Consider the following 22,213-nt stretch of genomic DNA (forward strand, 5'->3'; position numbering starts at 1 on the left):
GATGACGTAGGGGTATCAGAAGATTCAGCCAATCAAAAGTCGCTATCGCACAAAGTTTGAAATCAACGCGGGCGAATGCGGAAGAAGAAGAAGACAATAATAAACCAAAGAAGCGGTTCATCTTTTTGCGATGTTCGTGTAACATAATGAATTCAGGACTATTCTTATCGGACGAACGAAGTCATGTTTGTATATTTTCAATTTTTATATGTTTTGAGAAGATAGCTGAAGTAAAGTTACTTTAAATTATATTGCAGAAGCGGTCTTTTAGGAGTGGGTTGCCATGTCTATATTTAGCGTACAAGCAAGGAAGCACACTGCTTACTATGATCAATTATTGTCGACATCAACGTCCCGGACAGCAAGTATAAAGAGGGACATAACTATGAGTAAAAATGAGAGAACTTCTGGAGAATCTGCGAGTGAGGACAGCAGATTAACCGACAGAAACCGTACCTTAAACAGGACCTATGTGCTCTCTGCGCTGTCAAAAAGTGGCCAACAGACTCCTTATAAAGCCAGACTCACTCTGCAGAGGAGGTCCAGGAGGAAGTCCAGGGAGGAGAAGAAAACCATTAGTGACAGTAACCTGGACACCACCCCAGCCCCGGAGAGAAGACTGACCCTGCAGCGCAGAACCAGGACTCCCTCTGTTATGGAGAAAAGCGCACACAGGCAGCGTGGGACCACCACCACATCTGCTGCTCTGCAACCACAACCAAACATTCTGAGTCAACCAAACGGCAGAGCTTCATCTTTATTAGTCAGATCCACGAGTTTGAGAGAAACTCCTTCAAAGAGCAGGGAAGTGGAACTAGGAGATCATCAGATGAAGACGCCGGTTCGTGTTAAGACGTCCATTGGTAAACATGTGGTGGATAATGTCAAAACCTTTAAAACGCCCACTAAAAAAACCCCGTTTGAGAAAATCGCCGCTAAAAGAGATGTTTTTGAGAGACTGGCAGCAAAGGACACATCCAAACCTGAGGGTGTTAAATCTGCACGCCCTGAATTAAGGATAACGTCCAGATTACGTCAGGTGAACGTCCACACACCTGTGCCTGCTCCGAGGATCAGGAAGACATCTACAGGTGTTAGTAAGTCCAACACTGCCCTACAGGTCAGCAAAACTACCTCCTCCACCTTAGACATGATCCAAACCAGGACATCCACTCCAGCTCCAGTAGCAGCTACTGAAACCAGTGGGACTCTGAGGCAGATGGACTCTTTGAAGATGGAGGACAGTGCAGTGACAGTGGCTGTCCGTGTCCGTCCTTTCAATACCAGGTTTGTCTGCTAATGTCACCATTTAAAAAAAAAACAAAAAAAAACGTAAGGTCCCCTATTTGTGAAACTTGCAACATGACAGAATCCTTGTTCCTTTTTCCTCCATTGAGGCCTACAGAATAACAATCATGTGAAGACTAGGGCTGGGCAATATGGACCAAAACTCATAGCTTGATATTCTTTCTCGAAATAACATTATACAACATAAATCTGAATATTTTATTTGCTGATGCAAAATGCCACCAAGGCACATTTATTAACAAACGGCTGCACAATATGTGTCACTTTTGGCCTTGTTTTTCCCTCTAAGGGACAGCATGTGTGAGTGAGTTCTGTAGTGTAGCTTGTTTAGGGGACGGTCTGGGTAAAAGCCAGAATTCTTGAATTCTGTCACATGCAGTGCACACACAGTATATGGGTTGGGGTTAGTGTAGTCTGTTACTGTTGTTTAAAAAATCTTAATACTTGTTTTTTTTTATTTATCTCCAGAAGATGGATGAATATTGAGGTAAACAAAAAAGAATTCAGCACATACTGATACATGTCCTGTTTGATAATGTTTGAGTCCTGACTGAAAGGCTAATTTTTGATAAATGGCTCGTGATTTCAATAAAACGCCTTTGTTACACTTTTATGGATTATTTTTTATGTGTGTGTGTACACACAGCTGACACGGTGTCCTGTTGACATTGTGACAGCTTTGTGGAAGGCTGCAATTACAACTTATAGTGTGTGTGGCGGAATTCCGGCTTTTACCCGGATCCTTTAGGGGAAGGTCTGGGTTAGGACACTCAGAAATCCATCTAACTGTGCTTTTCAAGGCTGTTTTAAGAAATAACGAAAGCAGTGACTCCTAAAATGTGTATTTTAATACAAAATAAGCTAAAAAATTTAAATATATCGATATAGGCAATATTGTAATTATTTTCTCTTGCCAAACCAGAAATCTTGAATCTCGATATATTGCCCAGGCCTAGTGAAGAGAGATTCTCATCCAATTTTTCACACATACTCACAAAGGATAACAAGGACTGTAAAGCCACTGATAAATAAGAAAATACAATCTGTATTTCCATAAATCAAAAATGAAGTTGCTCAAATCTCAAACAAACATGGATAAAACATGGATAAAGCAGAAAGTACAGCACAGAGCCACAGAATTCCAAAAAAAGCTAATACATTGGTTACATATTAGAGCATGAGCGATTAATCAGTTGGGCTCTAGACCGATGTCGATTCATCGGCGATGGCTAAAATCAGCCCGATTAATTGGCTGGGCTGTAACTCTATCAATAGAGAGGAATTGTATTAGATTAGTTGGTCAGTAGTTTTTGCTTTTATTTTAAGCAGATTATCAAAGAAGATGATGAGGAAAAATAAATCATAAGTCTTGGAAAAAGTGCGATTTATGTTTTTATTTGTTTTTGCTGTGCTGTAGAGAAAAGGCAGAGAAAAGATCACAGGTCATCTTCATGAATGGACAGGAGACCACTGTGCAGCATCCTGAATCCAAACAGAGCTACTCCTTCACGTATGACTTCTCTTTTTGCTCTGTGGATGATGATGAGCCAGCATTTGCCAGCCAGCAGACGGTGTACGAGACCCTGGCTAAACCTTTACTACTGAGGGCGTTGGAAGGGTTTAACACTTGTCTGTTTGCTTACGGCCAAACGGGCTCGGGAAAGTCCTACACGTGAGTGTTTGAGTGATTGTAACATCACCGCAGGCTCTGCTGTTCCTTCTCCTTAGGTTAAGAGTTCAATCTATTGCATATACGTCAAATGTTAAGTTGTTTTATTGTTTTTCCAGAATGATGGGCTTTGAAGAAGATGCAGGGGTTATTCCTCGTTTCTGCCAGGAGCTTTTTTCTAGATTGACCTCTATGGAAAATGATGAGGTAAAATATCAGTGAAATGGCACGTTTCACTATTATTTTCAATGTACTTTTGGTTAGTTATCTTTGCATTACATTTTTAAATCAAAGTTAAAGGCACTTTTTTTCTCTACTGCGTATGATTGAGAGAGAGATTTTTGGTCATGTTATTGATGTCATGTGTTTGTTGATGATTTTACTGATGATTTTAAATGTTCTTATTGATTTTAAACAATTGAATGTTTTATCATGTAAAGCACATTGAGTTGCCTTGAGTATGAAATGCGCTATACAAATAAACTTGCCTTGCCTTTTTATTTTATTTTTTCAACTGCATAATGTAAGCAAGATAACGTGAAATATACCTAATGGTGTTTTTTTCCCTAAAATGTCCTCTTAAAGGAAAATAACAGAAAAATTACCAACAAAAAAAAAAAAACACACACACACAAATGATGCATGATATGATTAGTACAGATAAGACTTCTTATAGTTTTATCTAAAAAATAGTTTTCATAATATTATGCTGATTGTATTGATCATTCCAAGTTTAACAGTTTTGTTTATGTTTCTGTTATTTCAGGTAAAATGTCATGTAGAGCTGAGCTTCTTTGAAGTCTACAATGAAAAGATTCATGACCTGTTGGTGACCAGAGATGAACCAAACCAGAGGCGGATGCCTGTAAGCACTTTTTTTTTTTTTTTTTTTTTTTCTTCCTTTTAGCAGAAATTAAAATTACTGACATTTTTAAAGTGATTTAAAAGTGTTGTACTGAATTTATTTCACACTGAAATTTAAAATGTAATGATATGATTGTTGTTTTTTTAAGATAATCCCATAGTTATATTTACAAATATGACTAATATATTTTATTTTTGCTGAATTATTATTGTTTTTTTTCAGTTGAGGGTCAGAGAGCATCCCGTTCATGGTCCATACGTCGCCGAGCTTTCTACGTAAGGACAACTTTAATTTATTGTGTTGCCAAATGCAGATTTATGAGTTTTACTTTTGTTAAGCTGCTCATTTATTTACAGGAATGTGGTGAGCTCCTATCGTGACGTGCAGGTAGGTTCAACCTGTTCAAACCCATGGGTGTGATTGAATATTGATGAAGCTAAAGGGTTTTGAATGATGAGTTTTTATGTTAGACAAAACATTAAGTCAATTATAATTTTTTTGTTTAAGGGTTGGTTGGAACTTGGCAACAAGCAGCGAGCCACAGCCGCCACTGGAATGAATGACAAGAGCTCCAGATCTCACTCAGTCTTCACTTTGGTTATGACTCAGACTAAGGTATGGCCTATAAACAAAGGGAAACAAACCTTTTTTTTTTACAAGATACATATACTTATTATTAAAGATAAAAGAAAATGCATTCACAAGTATCCTTCAGGATTCCTTGCCATGTGTTTTCTATTTGATTGATCATATTATTACATTTGTGTTTTTGCAGACTGAGTTTGTGGAGGGAGAGGAACACGACCACAGTGTCACCAGCAGAATAAACCTGGTGGACTTGGCAGGAAGCGAACGCTGCAACTCAGCCCAGATTAGTGGAGATCGACTAAGGGTAAACATCCTACACCCTAATGCACATTTGAATATTTATAATAGTTGAGCTCAAATGTAAGACACATGTTTTTTTTTTTTTTGTCATTGTTAATCACGTTTTTGCTGTTGAGTATTTTTTGGGTATGAGATGCTACTTTGGATTCTGCTGCATGTTTTAAAGCACGTGTGTCAAACTAAAGGCGCAGGGGCCAAATCCACCCCTTTAGAGCATCCAATCCGGCCCACAGAAGAAATTAAGAATGACAGAGAAAACATGAATTATTGTGAAAATTACCAAATAATTCAGTTGCAGATAACTTGAAATCACCAATTTATTGAAACTCTACATAATTTTTAGGGGCTTGGATTTTTCCTTTCTTAATATCACATGAATGCCGTCATTTTTAATTGCAAACTGTGGAAGGAACTCTCAATTTTTCAGCAGATCTTGTAATTTCTGACAAACAATTACACAAAATTAGTAACAATTTGAATTGATATTGAAAACTATGGCACAGTGTTGTAAAAATGTTGCTTTTTTCCCCACTGCAACCCACTGGAGATTTAGCTGGTCCATATTTGGCCCCTAAACTAAAATAAGTTTGACAACCTTGTTTTAAAAGCTCTTATTTGATCCTACATGATGAATTGATGGAGTACTGAAGTAATATTATACAGTTTTCATGCAAAAGGACACATGACTGCTCTGGTTGTTTGCTTCCTCGTGTGTATTCATACACTCTTGGTCAATAAAGTTGATTCTGATTCTGATTTATCAAAAGGTTGTATGTTGTTAATGGTTTGTTCAAATATGCATGCATCTATGAACCAAAGATGTAACAGAGTTGAACAGCCTCTTCTTCTCTGTAGGTTTTCTTAAGCACTTACAGACAAAACAGTGAAGGTTTCCTTTGTTTTTATAGGAGGGTGTAAGTATCAACAAATCCCTGCTCACTCTTGGTAAGGTGATCTATGCCTTATCAGAACAGGCTCTGACGAGGAAAAAGGTCTTCATACCATACAGAGAATCAGTCCTCACATGGTAAGACATTGGACTTTTTCTAATCAAGGTTTTCAAAGTGTTAATGTTTTCCTTTTTTCTTTTTCCATGCCAGTATTTTCTTTTCTTTAGGGTACACCGGTTTTCATCAGCTTGTATCTAATCTCTTCTGCAGGCTGCTGAAAGACAGCCTCGGTGGGAACTCTAAAACTGCCATGATCGCGACTGTAAGCCCAGCAGGAAGTAACGTGGATGAAAGCCTGAGCACCCTACGCTACGCACAGCAGGCTCGCACCATCATTAACGTGGCCAAGGTCAACGAGGACACCAGTGCCAGGCTCATCAGAGGTCAGATCTCACCAAGAACAACAGTTTTATTCAATTACGTAATGTTTTTTTTTTTTTTTGCTAATTAAATACTTAACTAAATGATAGAAAATCCAGACAGATGTTACTGTCCATGTCACCAAAAAAGGTGTGAAAACCAATCGGACTAAGAAAATGTCCTGCTGCTACCTTGACAAATCAATTTTGACCTTCAGAAATGTCCTTATTCCTGTTCTTTGTCCACCCAAACACCTGCTACCCCACACACGCTGCTTGTTCTCTTTCAGAAAAGAAGCTGTTCTATATGTTCAGTGCGATAGGTTAATTCCCAACAACACTTTCTCTTTGGAAGAACCTCCAAAAGAAAAAAAAGAAGTTGTCTTTTAGGTTTTTATGCCTCATTCGTCATTCCCTCTTTGTTTCTGTCTCACTCTGACTTTCAGTGAAAGGCACGCTCTTGATCTTTTTCTGTGTCTGACTATCAGACGTACCCTCCTGTCTCCCCACTTATCCATCACAGCTCATATGGCATCCAGTTGAAATGAAAGCCTGGCCTTAACCTTGTCTCTAGGCCGTATTTATGCACTGTCAGTTGCACTTGGTGGCTAACTGTCATGCAAGCGTTATTCTTCCTGGTGTAATCGTGCTGCTGTTTGACATTTTTAGCACTGAGGGGAGCTCCTGTTTTGTATTTCTCACCCATCATCAGTCTGTGAATGTGCTTTAGAGCGGTGGTTCTCAACCTTTTCAGCCCGCGACCGCTAATTTAAAGGTGCCAGAGACTGGGGATCCCCACTGTACCTGAAGGTGGTTTAACACAGACAAGGGCAGTCATGTGGAGACAGGGCCATCTATAAGGGGGAATAAAGAGGAGAGCTTTATGGGGCCCATTCATAAAGTCAGCAGAATGATGGTCCATTGCTCTATGAATCTGTGATAACCACATTTATTTATTTATCAGAATAATATCCACTGTTATCCAGGAAGTTTATTATTATTTACACCATAGTTTATAGTCATCTTAAATATGTGAATCCTTGTTTTAATCAGAAATAAAATGGGTTAAAAGTGTTCAAAAATGGTGGAAAAGATGGTGAAATGGAATTTGAAAAACCACAGAAATTGGTTAAAAGGGTTCAAATATTGGAACAATTACTTTAAACTGGCAAATAATGGGCATGACAAATCGTGAATGTGGTTAAATTGGAAAAAATAAGCAGGAAAAATGGTGAAAAGAGTAATAATGGGTCAACATATGCAACATTAGGTGGGAAAAGTGGTGGAAAGGATTTTTGTGCAGAAAAGGCAAGGTTGAAAACCCCTGCTTTAGACCATGCAGATCAGGTCAATCCAATTCCTTAGATGTATAACAGTTCATTAACAATTTAATATTTTAAAGTTAGATCTTGGGATTTTTGCTGAAATTGTTTGTAATTTTTCTATTTTGCCACATTTGTTTTTCACTTCGTCCTCTCATTGTGTTTCAGAGCTGAAAGCAGAGGTAGAGAAACTGCGAGCTGCCCAAATGAACTCCCAGGGCATTGAACCAGACAGAGTCAGGCTTTTCCAGCAAGAAATCACAACTCTAAAGAGTGAACTCTGCCGGCAGGAGAGAGAAATGGCTGAGGCTAACCGGTCAGTTTCGGAGCACAACAGCTTTTGAAGGAAACGGTGTTTGACAAAATCAAGATGAAAAGTGTCCTTTTAAGTGTTATGTACATATATTTACAGATAAATAAAAATAATTATAAAGGTTTCGTCAGAAGGGTAATTTTGTAGCAGAGTTCAGTCTAAATGTTACGTTTCTTCTCTGATAGGGCGTGGAGAGAAAAACTCGACCAGGCAGAAATTCGCAAACGTGAAGAGACCAAAGAGTTGCAGGTAAAGCAGTAGAGGTGTCCTGATCCGATATTGATATCGGTACGATATCGGCCAGAAAACGAATATCGGATTTTATCGGACTGCATCTAAAATCACCGATATAAGCGCTCCAAAATGTTTCTCCGCTCCAGCACTTCTATCCATAGGTCACTGTGGTTCACACTCCAACAAAGTAACCTACTGTTGCTGACTATTGTTCTTTGTTTGAGTAACATCAAACCTTTTCTAACATTCCACACTACAAAATAAGTAATAAAAGTATGTATGATTCGTGCTCATGTCGCATCGGATCAATATTGGCCGATACAAAAGGAAAGGCTGCAAGATCAATATCATATCGGAAGTGAAAAAGTTGTATCAGGACATCCCTATAAAGCAGTTTGTTTACCTTGCACTGGTATATCTTACTTTAAATAAATAAATCAGGCATTCACAGCAGTATTTAACGCTGTGTGTAATCAGAGAGCAGGAGTGACGTTCAAAGTGGACAACCGTCTTCCCAACCTGGTGAACCTGAACGAGGACCCCCAGCTGTCCGAGATGCTGCTCTACATGATCAAAGAGGGACGGACCACCGTGGGAAAGCTGCGATCCGACAGTGGACATGACATCCAGCTGAATGGAGCGCTCATTGCTGACCAGCACTGGTGAGTTACAACCCTGACGTGTTTTTAACAGTCTAATTCAGATGTTTCCCAGCCTTTTTCTTGTCGTGACCTCATTTTTATATCACAGATTTCTGGCAACCCCAGAAACTTTCTTTCCTTTTTCTAAAATGTAGTTTTTTTGATCATGTTTGTTGTACTGTGTTACAAATACTAAGTGACAATATGTGCCAACTCAGATATTTTCAAACTCCTTTTAATTTGAACTACATTTATATTTGAGAAAGTGAAAGTATAGAAAACAGTTGTTAGAGAATGTATGTGGTGTTTTAATTTGGAAAAAAATAGATACATTTGACCTTTCTGCCATTTCCTGCACTGTATATCGATTTTGTATATCATTGTATATTTGTATTATGTTGTATATTTTTTATTCTATTAATATCTGTATATGTTTTTCTATTTGTATTTTTTAACACTTTATTCTTTTACACTATTTATTAAGGGCTTAACGGGGAACTTTGGGACATTATACCTTTAAGAACATGTTCATGCGCATAATGACAAATTATGTATTGTTTTTTTTAATATAATAACAAAAATAAAACATGCATTTAAAAAAAATACAAATATAAAAATGTAATTTTCATCATAATTGTCTAATATTTTATTATTAATAGACATTTCAGGCGACCCCACATGGAGTCACAACCCAAAGGTTGAAAAACACTGATCTAATTCCTTTTTTATAGTATTATGATGCCTTTTTTTTCTTTTTACTGTAACTTGTTTGTTATTTTCAACAATCAAGGCGCCCAAAGCTGTAGAAAATCTACAGCCAGGAAATACGTTGAAATATATTTGTGGATCAGTTGATTCTCGTTGTTCAGCTAACTTAACTAAATACATTTCCTGATGTGCTTTTATTTTAAGTGTTATAGCCAACATCCACAACACTGTCAGCATCACTCCCATCGAAAATGCCAAGACTTTTATAAATGGAACCCTGATCTGTGAATCGACTGTGCTACAACACGTAAGTAGGAGCAAAGCGTTTAAGATGAGCACTTAGTAAGCATTTTGTTGACACTATTTTTTTCAGATGTATTGTTTGTATAACTCCAAACTCTCTTCATCTTTTCATCTGTGTCTGTATTTTCTGGCCGTCAGGGAGACAGAGTGATTCTGGGAGGGGACCATTACTTCCGCTTTAACCATCCAGCTGAAGTTCAGTCTGGGAAGCGGGTATCGTGCTGGTCAGGAGCGGGCAACGGACACAAAGACTTTGAGTTTGCCAAAAATGAGCTTGTTACAGCACAAAGAGCAAAGTAAGTGTGGGAGTTCTCATCAAGAAGATAAGAAAGTATATTACATGATCTAAATCAGGATCCCTTTATACCACTTTTGTGTCTGCCAGGCTTGAAGCAGAAATCGAAGATGCCCATTTGAAAGCAAAAGAGGAGATGATGCAGGGAATCCAGATGGCAAAGGAGGTGGCTCAGAAAGAGCTATCAGACCAGAAGGCTCTTTACGAAGACAAGATCCGATCCCTGACCAGGGAACTGGTACACCAACCTTTACTTTTCAGAAACTTCACAACTAAAGATGCAACTCTATATGTGAAGGATCATACAAAACATCAGACATGTCTTCACTCCATGTGAGTTAAAAACCAGCAATGATTTAATTATGCTGTTCTTTAAGGATGAAGAGAATGAGCGGAAGCATCAGCAGGAATTGGACCAGAGGAAGGTGGAGAGTGAGATGGCTGAGCTTAAAATGGCTAAACAGGAACTGGAGCAGGAGGTGGACACTCAGAAGAAACGCCTCCGCCTGCACATTGAAGCCCAGGTCAGGACTGTGCTATTCTTTACACAAAGCTCCTCAAAGGTTTTTCTTTGTTTTGTAAATGGCTTCATGTCTTTTAGGGGTGTGCATTGCCATGAATCCGAAGATACAATACGATTCACGATTTGCATGTCACAATACTATATATCCCGATAGTTAAAAAAGAATATGAAATACAAATTTCACCTTTACAAGTACAAAATGGTGTTAAATACAATTTATTAAAAAAATAAAGAAAAAACTTCCAAGAGCAAATAAATGTTAACTTACTTTAATTCTGTAATTAAAGTGCCAATATTAAAAACAAGTGGTATGTTTAATGAGCTTTTGCTTCTACAACATATTCTGATCCTGTTAAGTTCTTAAATTATTATAATTTTTAAAAAAAAGAAGGTTTTAATAGTGAGACATTTATAAATCTACTCTGATTTCAGTCAGCGTGAATTCTCTCGAGTTTGCTTTAGCTTTAGTTTGACCTCAAGGATTTTCAATATCACCAAGTAGTGAAATAGCCCCAAAGTTGGGATCCAAAATAATAATGAATCACTTGCATTAAAAAAAGTTTTATATCCCTTATATTACTATAAGTTAAAACTGAGATCCGATATGCAAAGTTGTTTTACTGAAGGCCCAAACACGTTTGAGCCTGAAACCCCAACAAACTTTTTTCCAATTATGAGAGGCTGGTATGTCCACCAGATAGGATGTATAACAAATATTTGTATATGTTCTGAGAGTATGTGAAGCTGTATGACTATGCCAAATGTTAGTTTCCTCTGTGGCGTAGTTCCTCAAATATTGGAAGCTGAAAATGGAAGAAAAATAAGGACTAGCGAAAATCGACACATACACACTTCACTAAATTGGTCATATCTCCAGACCGAACTGTGTGGGCCATTTTTGAAATGGCATGGAATGACCCCTCTATAAAGCACTTTCAATTACTCTATGTATGAAAAGTGCTATATAATAAAAGTTTGACTTGATTTGATTCTAATTTTTCCAGAAAGTGAGCATAGTTCTCATTAGACACCTATCTAAAACTCACCCTCAGCCACAGATTCACCATGGGTGGTACTTGGTAATTACAAGGTTTTTATAGTGAGACTTATAAATCTGCTCTGATTTCAGTCAGTGTGAATTCTCTCCAGTTTACAGGAAAATATTCTCTTCCATTCGTTTGTGTGTAAGATTTTGCTGACACAAGTTTTCACCCGATCAAAATATGTTTTAGTCATTCACGATGTGCTTTAGGCCAGACGGAGCCTGAGTTGTTCTTTAATGTGTCTAAATAATGATTACATAACCATGATTCACTCCAGGCCATGGAGGAACACCGTGTGTGCCAAGCAAGGATTGTTGAGGCCCTGGAAGCGGAAAAGAGAAAGATCAGCAAAGAGCTGGAGGACATGCAGAAGAAAAAAGCTTTGAGGACAAACCAGAACTCCCTCAGCAGTGAGTTCTTACCACGTTTAGGAGATGAAAGGAGGTGTTGCCAGTATTTTGATTGTCAACCTCCTGGAAAAGGAGATGGAACAGCTCAAGTGGTTTTCCTTTGGAAAAATAAATGAATAAGTAAAATAAAAGAGGCATACATAATATGTCAAGGTTTTCTTTTATTCAGACAACTTTTTCAGGAAATTTACTTTGATCTCCTGACATGTTTTTCGACTGTCAACTGCCAGTCCTCCTCAGAGGTATCTGCTGATTGCCAGAGACCATTGGGGCCAGCCTGACGGAACTCACAAGGATACATCAAAGTGATCAGCAGACGCCTCTGAGGAAGACTGGAGTTGCCTTATTAGGCTTCCTAATCAATGAAAATATTGGTATTAATATTTACTGTCAGTATACCCCTATAGATTTCCATTTTTTTAGGAATAGTAAAATGATTTTAAAGAGAACTGACAGGTTGGGGGAAAGCTTAATAAGAAACATTTTATTAATTGTTAACTGTGTTTGTATAAGCCATAGAAATTACCCAGATTTGCGTTTTGTTAAATTATAATTGGCAGTTTTTCTAGAATTTCCACGGCAGTCAATTATCTGAACTCAATTACAATGAATTGAACTATAATCCAACAGCTACAGATTTTTTTCTATTACAATTACAATTTAAGCCAACCCTGGCGCTCATGCCTAGTGCTCTGTAGCCAAGCTGATGTTAGTTGTCTGTGTTGCAGTCTTTCCACAGTGGGATGCCATGAAGTTGTCAGTGATGATTGAAGAAGCCAATAAAATTAGTGCCAAACTGAAGAAACACACATTTTTCAGCAGGTATGGACATTTTTCTTATTTCACAGCATGTAAACTGTTGCTTAGAGGTCAGGGACCAGATCCTACAGGGATAAATGTTCCAGATGAGCACTTTGTTTCTGTTTTGTTCTAGACATGAAAGCTCAGAGAGAGAAAACCCAGAGCACCCAGGTGCTCAGTTACAGGTGCGAGTGCAAAACACAAAGCTGGGAATCACCACTTTCTGGAGCCTGGACAAGTTTCAAAACAACATGGCCTCCATGAGGGAGCTGGAACAGGTTGGCCTTCTTTTATCATTAAATGGTTGGATATTTGATGTATTTTACAGGATTAATGGAGTTTATTAATGTAAAAAAGTTGAATTATGGCAACTAAACTTCAAATATCTGTCTCATTCTACAAATTCATATATTCACTAGTCAAGGTACCATACATTTGACCTTATTTACACTCTAGAATGGGTAGTTTGATGAATGGAGAAGGGATGCCCTTTGCTGGGCTTGTTTTCATTAACTGGAGTCAAGCAAAGCGGGCAACTTAGCAGCACTTTACTCTCCACACACAGGGGGATTCCACCTGTAAAGATGACGATGTGTTTTATGATCCTGATGATGAGTGGGAGCAAGATATATCAGCCTCCTCTGGCTCTACCTCCTCCTTTTCTCGCCGAAGGTAATTATCAAGCTCTTCTATTCAATCATTTTACATGACATTTGTGAAATTAATTTGATGTTCTGGTGAAAATGACTAAAACATCACCGACAAAAACTGATAAGTGTCTGAGGAAAAATCAAGGATGTCTCTTTTGATTTGGATGGAAAATCTCAGCAGTTCTTACTGTAAATGCCTTCAATTTTCTCCAATTTTATTTTATTTTCCCTGAAATCTTGACGTAAAGCTTCTGCCCACCTCATAGTTTCCTCTTCATTCTACACCTTTTGTTTATTATTTCCATGTCCAGGCCAAGTTATTTAGATATAAAGCTTAATCGAGGGTTTTCTGTGTGTTTCACATCACTAGATTTAACCCAAACCGAGCACACAGACATTACCTTTTGTACAGTATATACAGAAGCTCCATCATTTTCCCACTTAATGACCAACATTCCAGTAGGGACGCCCAAGTTAAACATGGCACAGGTTCCATACTTCTGTCTCTGCTTCTGTGTTTTAGTCTCGTGACCACAGTGAATGTTTCTAAATTTTTCTTAAAGGGATCCTCCACTGTTTTTATAAATGTGATCTATGCCTAACAAGCATTATTTTGCACCACATTTGTTTTATTAACATTTAAAAATGGGACTACTTTTTAAAAGCTGTGTTTCGCCATCTTGAAATCACGTGATTGATGACGTACGTCACACAGCCCCATTTTCCTGTCAACATCCCATTGTTTTCTATTGGAGTGAAGCATTCAGTCAGCTTTTTAGATCATTTAGCAGGTTTTTTGGTCAAAATGACAATTTGTGCTGCTTTTGGTTGCTCTAAATAATCAGGAAAAGGTACCTCTTTTGTTTACCGAAAGTTGTGACCAGAAAAATAATCTATGACTGCAGGGGGTGACAGTTCAAACTCTGTGGTTTGGTTGTAGACATTGAAGCAGAGAAGAGGAGCTTTACTTAGGGGCCTTTACTCTCCCTTAAACAGTGAGGAATATGGTGCAAAACAATGTTTTGTAAGGCATAGATCTTCTAATAAGGATATGTCAAAGATTTTAGACTACATTTATAAAAACAGTGGAGGATCTTTTTAAGATAGTTTAAAAAATGTCCATTGCTCAGATTTGAAGAACAGTGTGATTTCTGATGATAATACCTTTATGGATAGAATATCTACAGGACAATGGGGAAAAAGGAATTCATGAAATTAAATGAACAAAAATGTACCTGATGTTCCAATCAGTAATTCCAAGTAAAAGCCTCGACAATAACTTAATTTTATGAGTTAGTCCTCAAAGTTCAGCAGCAGCTCCATTACATTACATCCTGCTTCATTGTGGGTCTGGTTTCTCTTCCTACAGGAGCAGGAGTTTGTTAAAGAGTAGGAGAATCTCTGGGCGACTTTATGAGATTCGTGTCCATCCAATTCAGAGCCTCCACAACGGCTCCTCACAGTCTGTTGGTGAGTCTGGTTTGTTTTCCTAATAGGATTACAGGCTCTATTTTTGTCCGAGGTGGGAGAATACTGTGCATTGTAGAAAACATCTTGCCTCTGGATGTTATACCAATCCAATGTCAGATATTTTAGGATTTCAATGAAAATCCAGTGTAAACAGAGCTGTAAATGTGTTGTGTTGTACCAACTCTTTGGATCCAGGGCTGATGGGCGTGGCCAAACCTCCTTCCACCCGTTCCAGCATCTCCGACTCTGCCATGGCCGGCATTTGCAAGGAGCTCATTGGCCAGTCTTTGAACCATCTGCGTGGTAGTTGCAGTGGTGCAGAGGAAAGCCTGGCAGACAGGTTGAGTGCTGATCTGAACCTCATCTACACATCTGTGCAGACCATATGTGACATGTACGACAGCCTGGATGATGATAGCCAGGACAGCGGTAGGTTGCCTTTACCCACCACTCTTTTCATCAATATTGCTGGGTGTAGGAATAATTTTTACACTGAAATGACTCTAATATTGCTGTTCTTGCATCTTTAAAATATCATGTATAGTTCACTTGTTTTACCATATTTAAAATACTGCGACAACACCTACAAAACCACTTCACAATCTCTAAGCACACTACAAAAGAGCCTTTCATATAGTAAACAATGTAGGCTATTATGAACACACCAATATACTGTTTTTAAAATCACACACCTTGAAGTTTGGGGATCTGGTAGAATTTAAGCACAATGTGCACAACTATAACATCACATTACCCTGACTCCCTTTCCCTGTTCCCTTCCCCCCAACAAGCTGTAACACTGCCCTCTCTTTTTATATTCTCCCTTTAATAAAGTTTTCTTACCCTTCCTTAGGGATGGCTGGTGATGGTCACAATTATGCAATAAATTAAATGGATTTATTTAATTGCAATAATAAAACATGCATAGATGTCGTGTGAAGATTGCACTACATATAGTGTTGACCTTCAACAGCATGTGCAGACAAAGTGGGGGAGAAAAAAAATAAATAATATTACACAGATAATGTATGAAGCAAAAAAATAAACTGCTACCTGTAAACATACAAAAACATATAACTGTACAGGGAAACTACACTTTATGACAACATTATGCCCGGACCAATTTAAAAAGAATGTGTATTTCCATTTGTGGGGTGTTTTGTGGTGCAGCCTTGATGAAACGATGAACCAAAATATGAATATAATGCCGTTTAAAAAAATATAAAAGATACATCTTTGAAAAGTACAGAAATAAGGAAGTAGAATATAAATCTCACAGATGTTGATGGTGCACGTTTGTTTTGTTTTGTTTGTTTTTTGTTCTGTTTTTCTTAATAACTCGATTGGAATATTTATTTGTATTGTCCATTTAGTTTAGTTTATTATCCCCCACCACAAAGTGTGGAAGGGGGATATAGGTTTGAGCTCCATCTGTCCGACCAAGTTAAAAGGGGACAGCTTTTCTCAGAAAATGTTAAAGATAGGATAACCAAATTCGGTGTGTGTGGCTTCAGGGTATCAATACTTGGATGGAGTTTGAAGATGAGAGTCGCGCAATTATTTTTCCAGGAGTTATTGCCCTTCTTCTGTTTCAGAAACCGTTTAAGATGGTTAACAATTTTATATTCTGATGTGATAACACTTTCTTATGTATACATCTAAGTTCTCAGATTCAGGACATTTAGGAAAAGATTGTGAGTTATAATGAGAACCAATATGGCAGAGCATGTTGATGACTGTCTTCTTGTTGGATTTTGCATTTGTTATTGGTGAAGAACGGGGGTAGGCTTCTTCCTATCTTTTATGGAACAAGTTAAATGTGTATTATATTGAAAATGACTATTTTATAGAGATTTCTGTTGAGATTTGTTTATTCATTTTAATTTTTTATTTATTAGTTTGTTGTTTGAAATAAATAAATGAAGTAACCAGAAGTGTATCTCCTGCAGTGTTTGTCTGTAACGTGGCGGCTCAGACTGAACTGGTGAAGGCTACAGTCTCCATAGAGAATGTAGTGTTTGTCACCATGCAGTGGTTGACCAGTGTGAAGCCGTCCTCTGGACTTCTCTACACTATCGGTGAAGAACTCCGAAGCCAAGTCAAGAAGATGGGCGGGTACTTTCAAATGCTTATTCAGGTAAACAAACACATTCTAAACAGAAAATTCGTCTACTAAATGTTGTGCTTCTCTAGGTCAATGAGCCCATCGTTGTCGGATCCAAACCGACACATTATTTTGTGGAGTTATTAGAGAGTAGAGCTGATGGAAATGCAGAGTGTTGATTGACAGGTCGTAGCTCTGAGGTGTTTGAGCTCTGCCTATGGAAATGGAAAAGCAAAGGGAATAATCAACCTTGAGCTCCAAACAGAACATGAATATGAAAAGAAAATCTAAAACCCCCACCAGTTTTATCAGCTAAACACACAATATTCTTGATTTTTATTTATATTTTTTATCGCACTCCCAACATTTTAATGTATTTTCCCACCAGGGTTCGTTAACTGAAGTGTTAGTTTCCTGGCTTCGATTGATGAACAAACCACTTTAATTTCACCCAGTTTTTACACTTTGTTTATGCTGACTCCATGTCACACCCAGGGTTGTGAGTCTGAGATCACATCTATGGTGACGGAGGCGCGGAGGAAAAGCAGTCAGTGCCTGCATGCAGCTCTGCTCGCACTGGGCCACCTAGCAGCAGTGACGGCCACGCCACTCAACGTCTTTGAGCTGGACTCTGGAGCCGAGGACAAGGTAACCAAAACAATAGAACACATGCAGCTGCTAACATCTGTTCAGACTTTCAGAGTTTATTGTAATCCGGTTTAAATCATTTACTATAGTAGCAGTACAGATATCTGTGTAAGAAAGATGTTGGGAAATGTGAAGATAATGATGTTGTCTTACATTGCTTTAATGTAACAACGAACCAAAATGTAAAAAGACCCACATTGTTATTTAATTTTTTTTATAAAACCAAAAATGTAAAAAACTGTTAAATAATGTAACAAAAGGGCTGAGCCCAAAATGTAAAAACTTTTTTTCTTTATTATATTATGAGGCAGGCAAAATATGTTTCCCCTAAAAGTGTAATAATTTCATTACATTATAGAGTGAGTCAATGATTTATGGATTAAAGGGCTTATTGATTCAATGTAGAGTAGTGTACACAGATGTATATGCATAACTATGTCTGTCTGTCTGTGTGTGTGTGTGTGTGTGTGTGTGTATAATTTTGTTATTAATAAAACCTTTTGGAAAGCCTTGACCTATTACCACTTTTTTTCTTAGCTTCATATATATGAATATATTGTAAGAAAAAAAGTGTGTGTGTGTGTATATATATATAAAATGCTAACATTTTTCACGTTTTGTGCTCAGCATCTTACATACATTATTGACCTGTTGTAACATTTTGACTTTTTTATTACATTATTTATTACATTTTGGGCTCAGCACTTTTGTTACATTATTCATTTCGGGTTTTATTACATTTTTTTTCAAACAAAAAATTGTGTGGTTAAATATCATGCCTCCCGCTTTTAAAGGGTCTAATGCTGTTATTTTATTATTTCTATCAAAGCATTTGGTGTTTCTGTCTTTGTATGCAGGATGGGATTTTGTATAGTTACAATTTTCTTCAAAGGAAAAAAAAACTGTAGCTAGTTTAGATACATCTTCTCAAAAAAATTAAATATTATAATACCAATGTTGTTTGCTCTCTGTCAAGCATTCTGTGGTGGCTGACCTGCTGAAAGGAACAGATAAGGGCGTCCACTCTCTGTTAGAGGAAAGCATCACCATCACAAGAGAAATGCTGAGAGATGCTCAGCTGGCCTATCCCAGAAACCCAGTGAGTTTTAATAATCGATCCATCGATGCATAAGTTTAGTGCAATCACTGATTATTTTAATATTTCTGCATACAGGTCCTGCAGAGTTTGAAATCCAGAGTGGTGGACATGTCTCGTGCCTTACAAAGCTACATGCTTCACCTTATCTCTGTGAGTTTCATACAAACCAGAGACTTCACTCTAGACCTGTACAGTGTGTTTATTATTTACGTTTTATTGAGGCACAATCAAACAAATATGTCTGACAAAAAATAAAGCTTTTTTTTTGACTGAACTACAAAAACAACACAGGAAGAAACCATATATTATTAATTGTAGATCAGGGTTTTGGATTAAATCTGACACTCTTAACAATTAAAAATACAGAACAAATTGAGTTATAAAAATGTGTTATTATTTATTATTAAAATTAATAATAATTATATATTTATATATATTATATAGACGGAAGATAAAGTTTGTGATCAGATCATGTTTTTTGTTGTTTATTGATTCCTATTCAAAACACTAAATAATGACTGCAGGTCAATTCTCTTTATTTGTGTTTATTTGGTTATTCAAGACACTTTGATAAAAAATGACTGTATATTGTTAATATAGGCTACAAAGTTTTCGCTTGGTGGTGTGGCTTGGGATTTAAAAAAAAAAAAATGAAAATATGTACCTTGGCTCAAAAAAGGTTGAAAAAAACTCACTGTTCTAGATAATATTTGTTCTCTCACAAAGTCTCCCACTGAATCTCCCCTTTTAGAAAAACTTAAGGCTTCTTTTTTAATAGTTGTTAAACTTGCAGTGCTTTTAGGCTAAACACCTGCTGTGCCAATTTCCCCTGTTCAGGTAAAGTTTACAATTTGTTGACTTGATTCAAGTTTAATTCTTGCAGATTAGTGTTCACCCATAAAACAGCAGCTAACAGCCATTATTCCTCCTGTAAAGCTCAGTGCTTATCTCTCTGCAGTCATCCTTCCACTATTGTTCACGTAATGCATGTGTTGAATGAGGTGCATATCAGTCACAGCTAACGGGGCTGTTTGTTGTTATCTCGGCCGCATATACTTGCAGTTTTTTTCTTTTCTTGTTGAAACAAATTAAGCTAATTTGACATTTAGGCACAAGAAGGCTTTGCTGTTCGTTATCTCAGTGATTGTATTCATTGTAAGTTATATCACTTTTAACAGCATTGTCCAACAAAGGATGTCACCTAGTCCTGGATTTCATTCAATATCCATCTTTGTGTAATCTGTGCATCTTTTTGTACATTTGAAATGATGTAACTGTTCCCTGCCTTTACATTTTCTCGACTGGTTCATGTGTTTAAAAAGGAAAGAGAGTCTGAAGCAGAGGAAGAGGACAGAGCTTCAGCTTCATGTTTACAAAGTCTAAGGACTACTTCAAGCAGACTATTCCAGTTGAACCAGGCCATCAGACAGCTGCACTGCTCTCTGTCTGCAGCACTGAGAGGTGAATCTTTTATTTTCTTTCATAACCTTAACGTCTCAGCTGTAGTCTTGTCTATAGTTACTTTAGCACATTAACTGTACTGCACTGCCTTTGGAATCTTAAAAACCTGTAGTATTTATAAAAACACTGCTTGGATGCATGAGCTCATGGTGTTTCTCGTCTCCTCCCCGTGTCTTGGCCCAGTGGTTCCCAAACTGGGGGGTGTGAATTCATGACAGAGGGAGGGAATGGCCTTGACTGAATATTCAGCATGAAATACAGTATATTAAAAACATTTGTTTTTTGTTTATGAGTTTTGAATGATAGTAATAAGTTTTACCTTTGTCAATAAAGGTTTGTGAACCACTGATGGACTTGGTAAAATAGTTTGCATGACCCTGAGCCCTGAATGAGAAAGAATAATAGATTGATACATTGGTTGATGCTGTATAATATTATTAAAAAAATAAATACATGTGAATCATTTATTATTATTACTCAAAACGCTCTTTACTATCCTTATTGTAACAAAATCTTCAGCAGGTCTCCCTTGAAAAAGGAGGTTTTTAACGTCAATGGGACTTTTCCTGAATAAATAAAGGTTTAAAAAAATTCAGTTGTTAGATCTGTGGGTATGTTTTTTGGGGAAATATTTTACAATGTTTTATATTTATTTATTTTGTTAAATTGTATACAGAAAATCTCTCATAAAAAAATATGCAAATATGCCGAGAGCTACATTGCTTTGCGCGAGCTAAATATGAATTCAGCTTTGGAAAACATGAATACCAAACAAAAAACAGGACAAGACTTTTTGTGGAGAACGATTTAAGACTCGGACTCAAATTCAGCCAAACATTGCAGAGTTCTGTCATTTCAGTTGTAGTTAAATGTATTTCACAGTTTCAGGGTGATAAATATATTGTTTTACTGCTATATGTTCAATCAACACATGTTTGGTAGATTTATTTTTATAAAATAGAAGTTGTTTCTCGCTGAAAATTCCAGTAGGCTAATTAATGAATTAAATAAATCAAGTTTTAATTCTGAATAAGATGTTTTCTTGTGTTTACAGATTATTATCCCCTTTTTTTTAATTATATATTATTCCTCTACAGGATAGGTACACATTTCCCTGTAGGGTTACATTGTATATGACATTATTATCACCCGCCACAAAATGTGGAAGAGGGACATAGGTTTGAGTTCCTTCCGTCTGTGGTGTGTGGCTTCAGGGTATAAATACCTTGATGGAGTTCGAAAATGAGAAGTGCGCAATAATTTTTTTCGGAGTTATTGCCCTTGTTCCATTTTTTTATTTATTCTGTTCGAGGTATCTTCAAATGGGACAGCTTTTCTCAGAAACTGTTTAAGATAGAATAACCAAATTTGGTGTGTGCCTTCAGCATTTCAATATCTTGATGACGTTCGAAAATGAGAGGTGCGCAATTATTTTTTTCGGAGTTATTCGAGGTATCTTCAAATGGGACAGCTTTTCTTAGAAACGTTTAAAATAGTGAGTAATTGGTCTAGACCAAACTTCATTGACAATAAAGCTGATGTTGGTGCTTTTTTTTTTTTAATACTATTCACTTTGCAATCATTCTTTTAGCCAAAGACCAGAGTTGTGACCTGAGCAGCTGCATGGAGCTGATCTCCACTTCTGCGAAGGCCGTTGATGAGCTGATCACTGGGTTGTCAAAAGAGAAACCAACAAGAGTCTCCCCGCAGCTGTCCTGCCTTCAGACTGTCATGTGTGCACGAGATGAGCTGCACTCCGCCCTGCTGTCCTTGTGTTCCTCTTGGAACCAGCTGGAAGAAGAACGGAGTAGAGGTTCAGCAGGCTCGGGGAAGTCTGTAGAACACGAGGACGTCTTTACCAAAGAGAGAACACCCACTCACAGAGCAGTGAAGAATCGAGTTGTTAGTAAGGTTGTGTACTGTGTGGCTCCAGGAGAGCCGTTTGTTGGGAGTCCTCATTGGGTTTAATGTGTACTCATGCTGTGGTTTCTGATGTGCGATTGTTTGCCTTTGTTACAGACATTCAGGAGGTTTTTGTGACATTAATCAGCAGACTGGTACACAACTACTAGTAATACATTTATGTTTAATACCATGGCATGAAAAAAAAAAAAACTGGGCATTGCGATGCATTACACCCTCCACTGGG

The 22,213-nt window shown here is 37.4% G+C and overlaps 1 protein-coding gene across 1 annotated transcript; it reads left to right on the forward strand.

Moving 5' to 3' along the window:
- Nucleotides 1–98: 98 nt before the first annotated feature.
- Nucleotides 99–22,213, forward strand: kif14 (kinesin family member 14). The gene is made up of 30 exons (XM_028444487.1): nt 99–185; nt 258–1,287; nt 2,726–2,980; nt 3,097–3,184; nt 3,744–3,842; nt 4,065–4,117; nt 4,199–4,229; nt 4,350–4,457; nt 4,618–4,734; nt 5,639–5,757; nt 5,891–6,063; nt 7,530–7,677; nt 7,860–7,923; nt 8,386–8,570; nt 9,462–9,564; nt 9,699–9,856; nt 9,946–10,093; nt 10,233–10,379; nt 11,699–11,831; nt 12,560–12,653; nt 12,766–12,910; nt 13,198–13,304; nt 14,652–14,752; nt 14,948–15,181; nt 16,702–16,889; nt 17,352–17,504; nt 18,481–18,603; nt 18,679–18,753; nt 19,926–20,064; nt 21,656–22,213. The coding sequence occupies exons 2-30, from the start codon at nt 284–286 to the stop codon at nt 22,030–22,032; spliced, it is 4,869 nt and encodes a 1,622-aa protein (XP_028300288.1). The 5' UTR covers nt 99–185; nt 258–283; the 3' UTR covers nt 22,033–22,213.

The sequence above is a fragment of the Gouania willdenowi genome, chromosome 4 (assembly GCF_900634775.1).
Source record: "Gouania willdenowi chromosome 4, fGouWil2.1, whole genome shotgun sequence".
NCBI lineage: Eukaryota > Metazoa > Chordata > Actinopteri > Blenniiformes > Gobiesocidae > Gouania > Gouania willdenowi.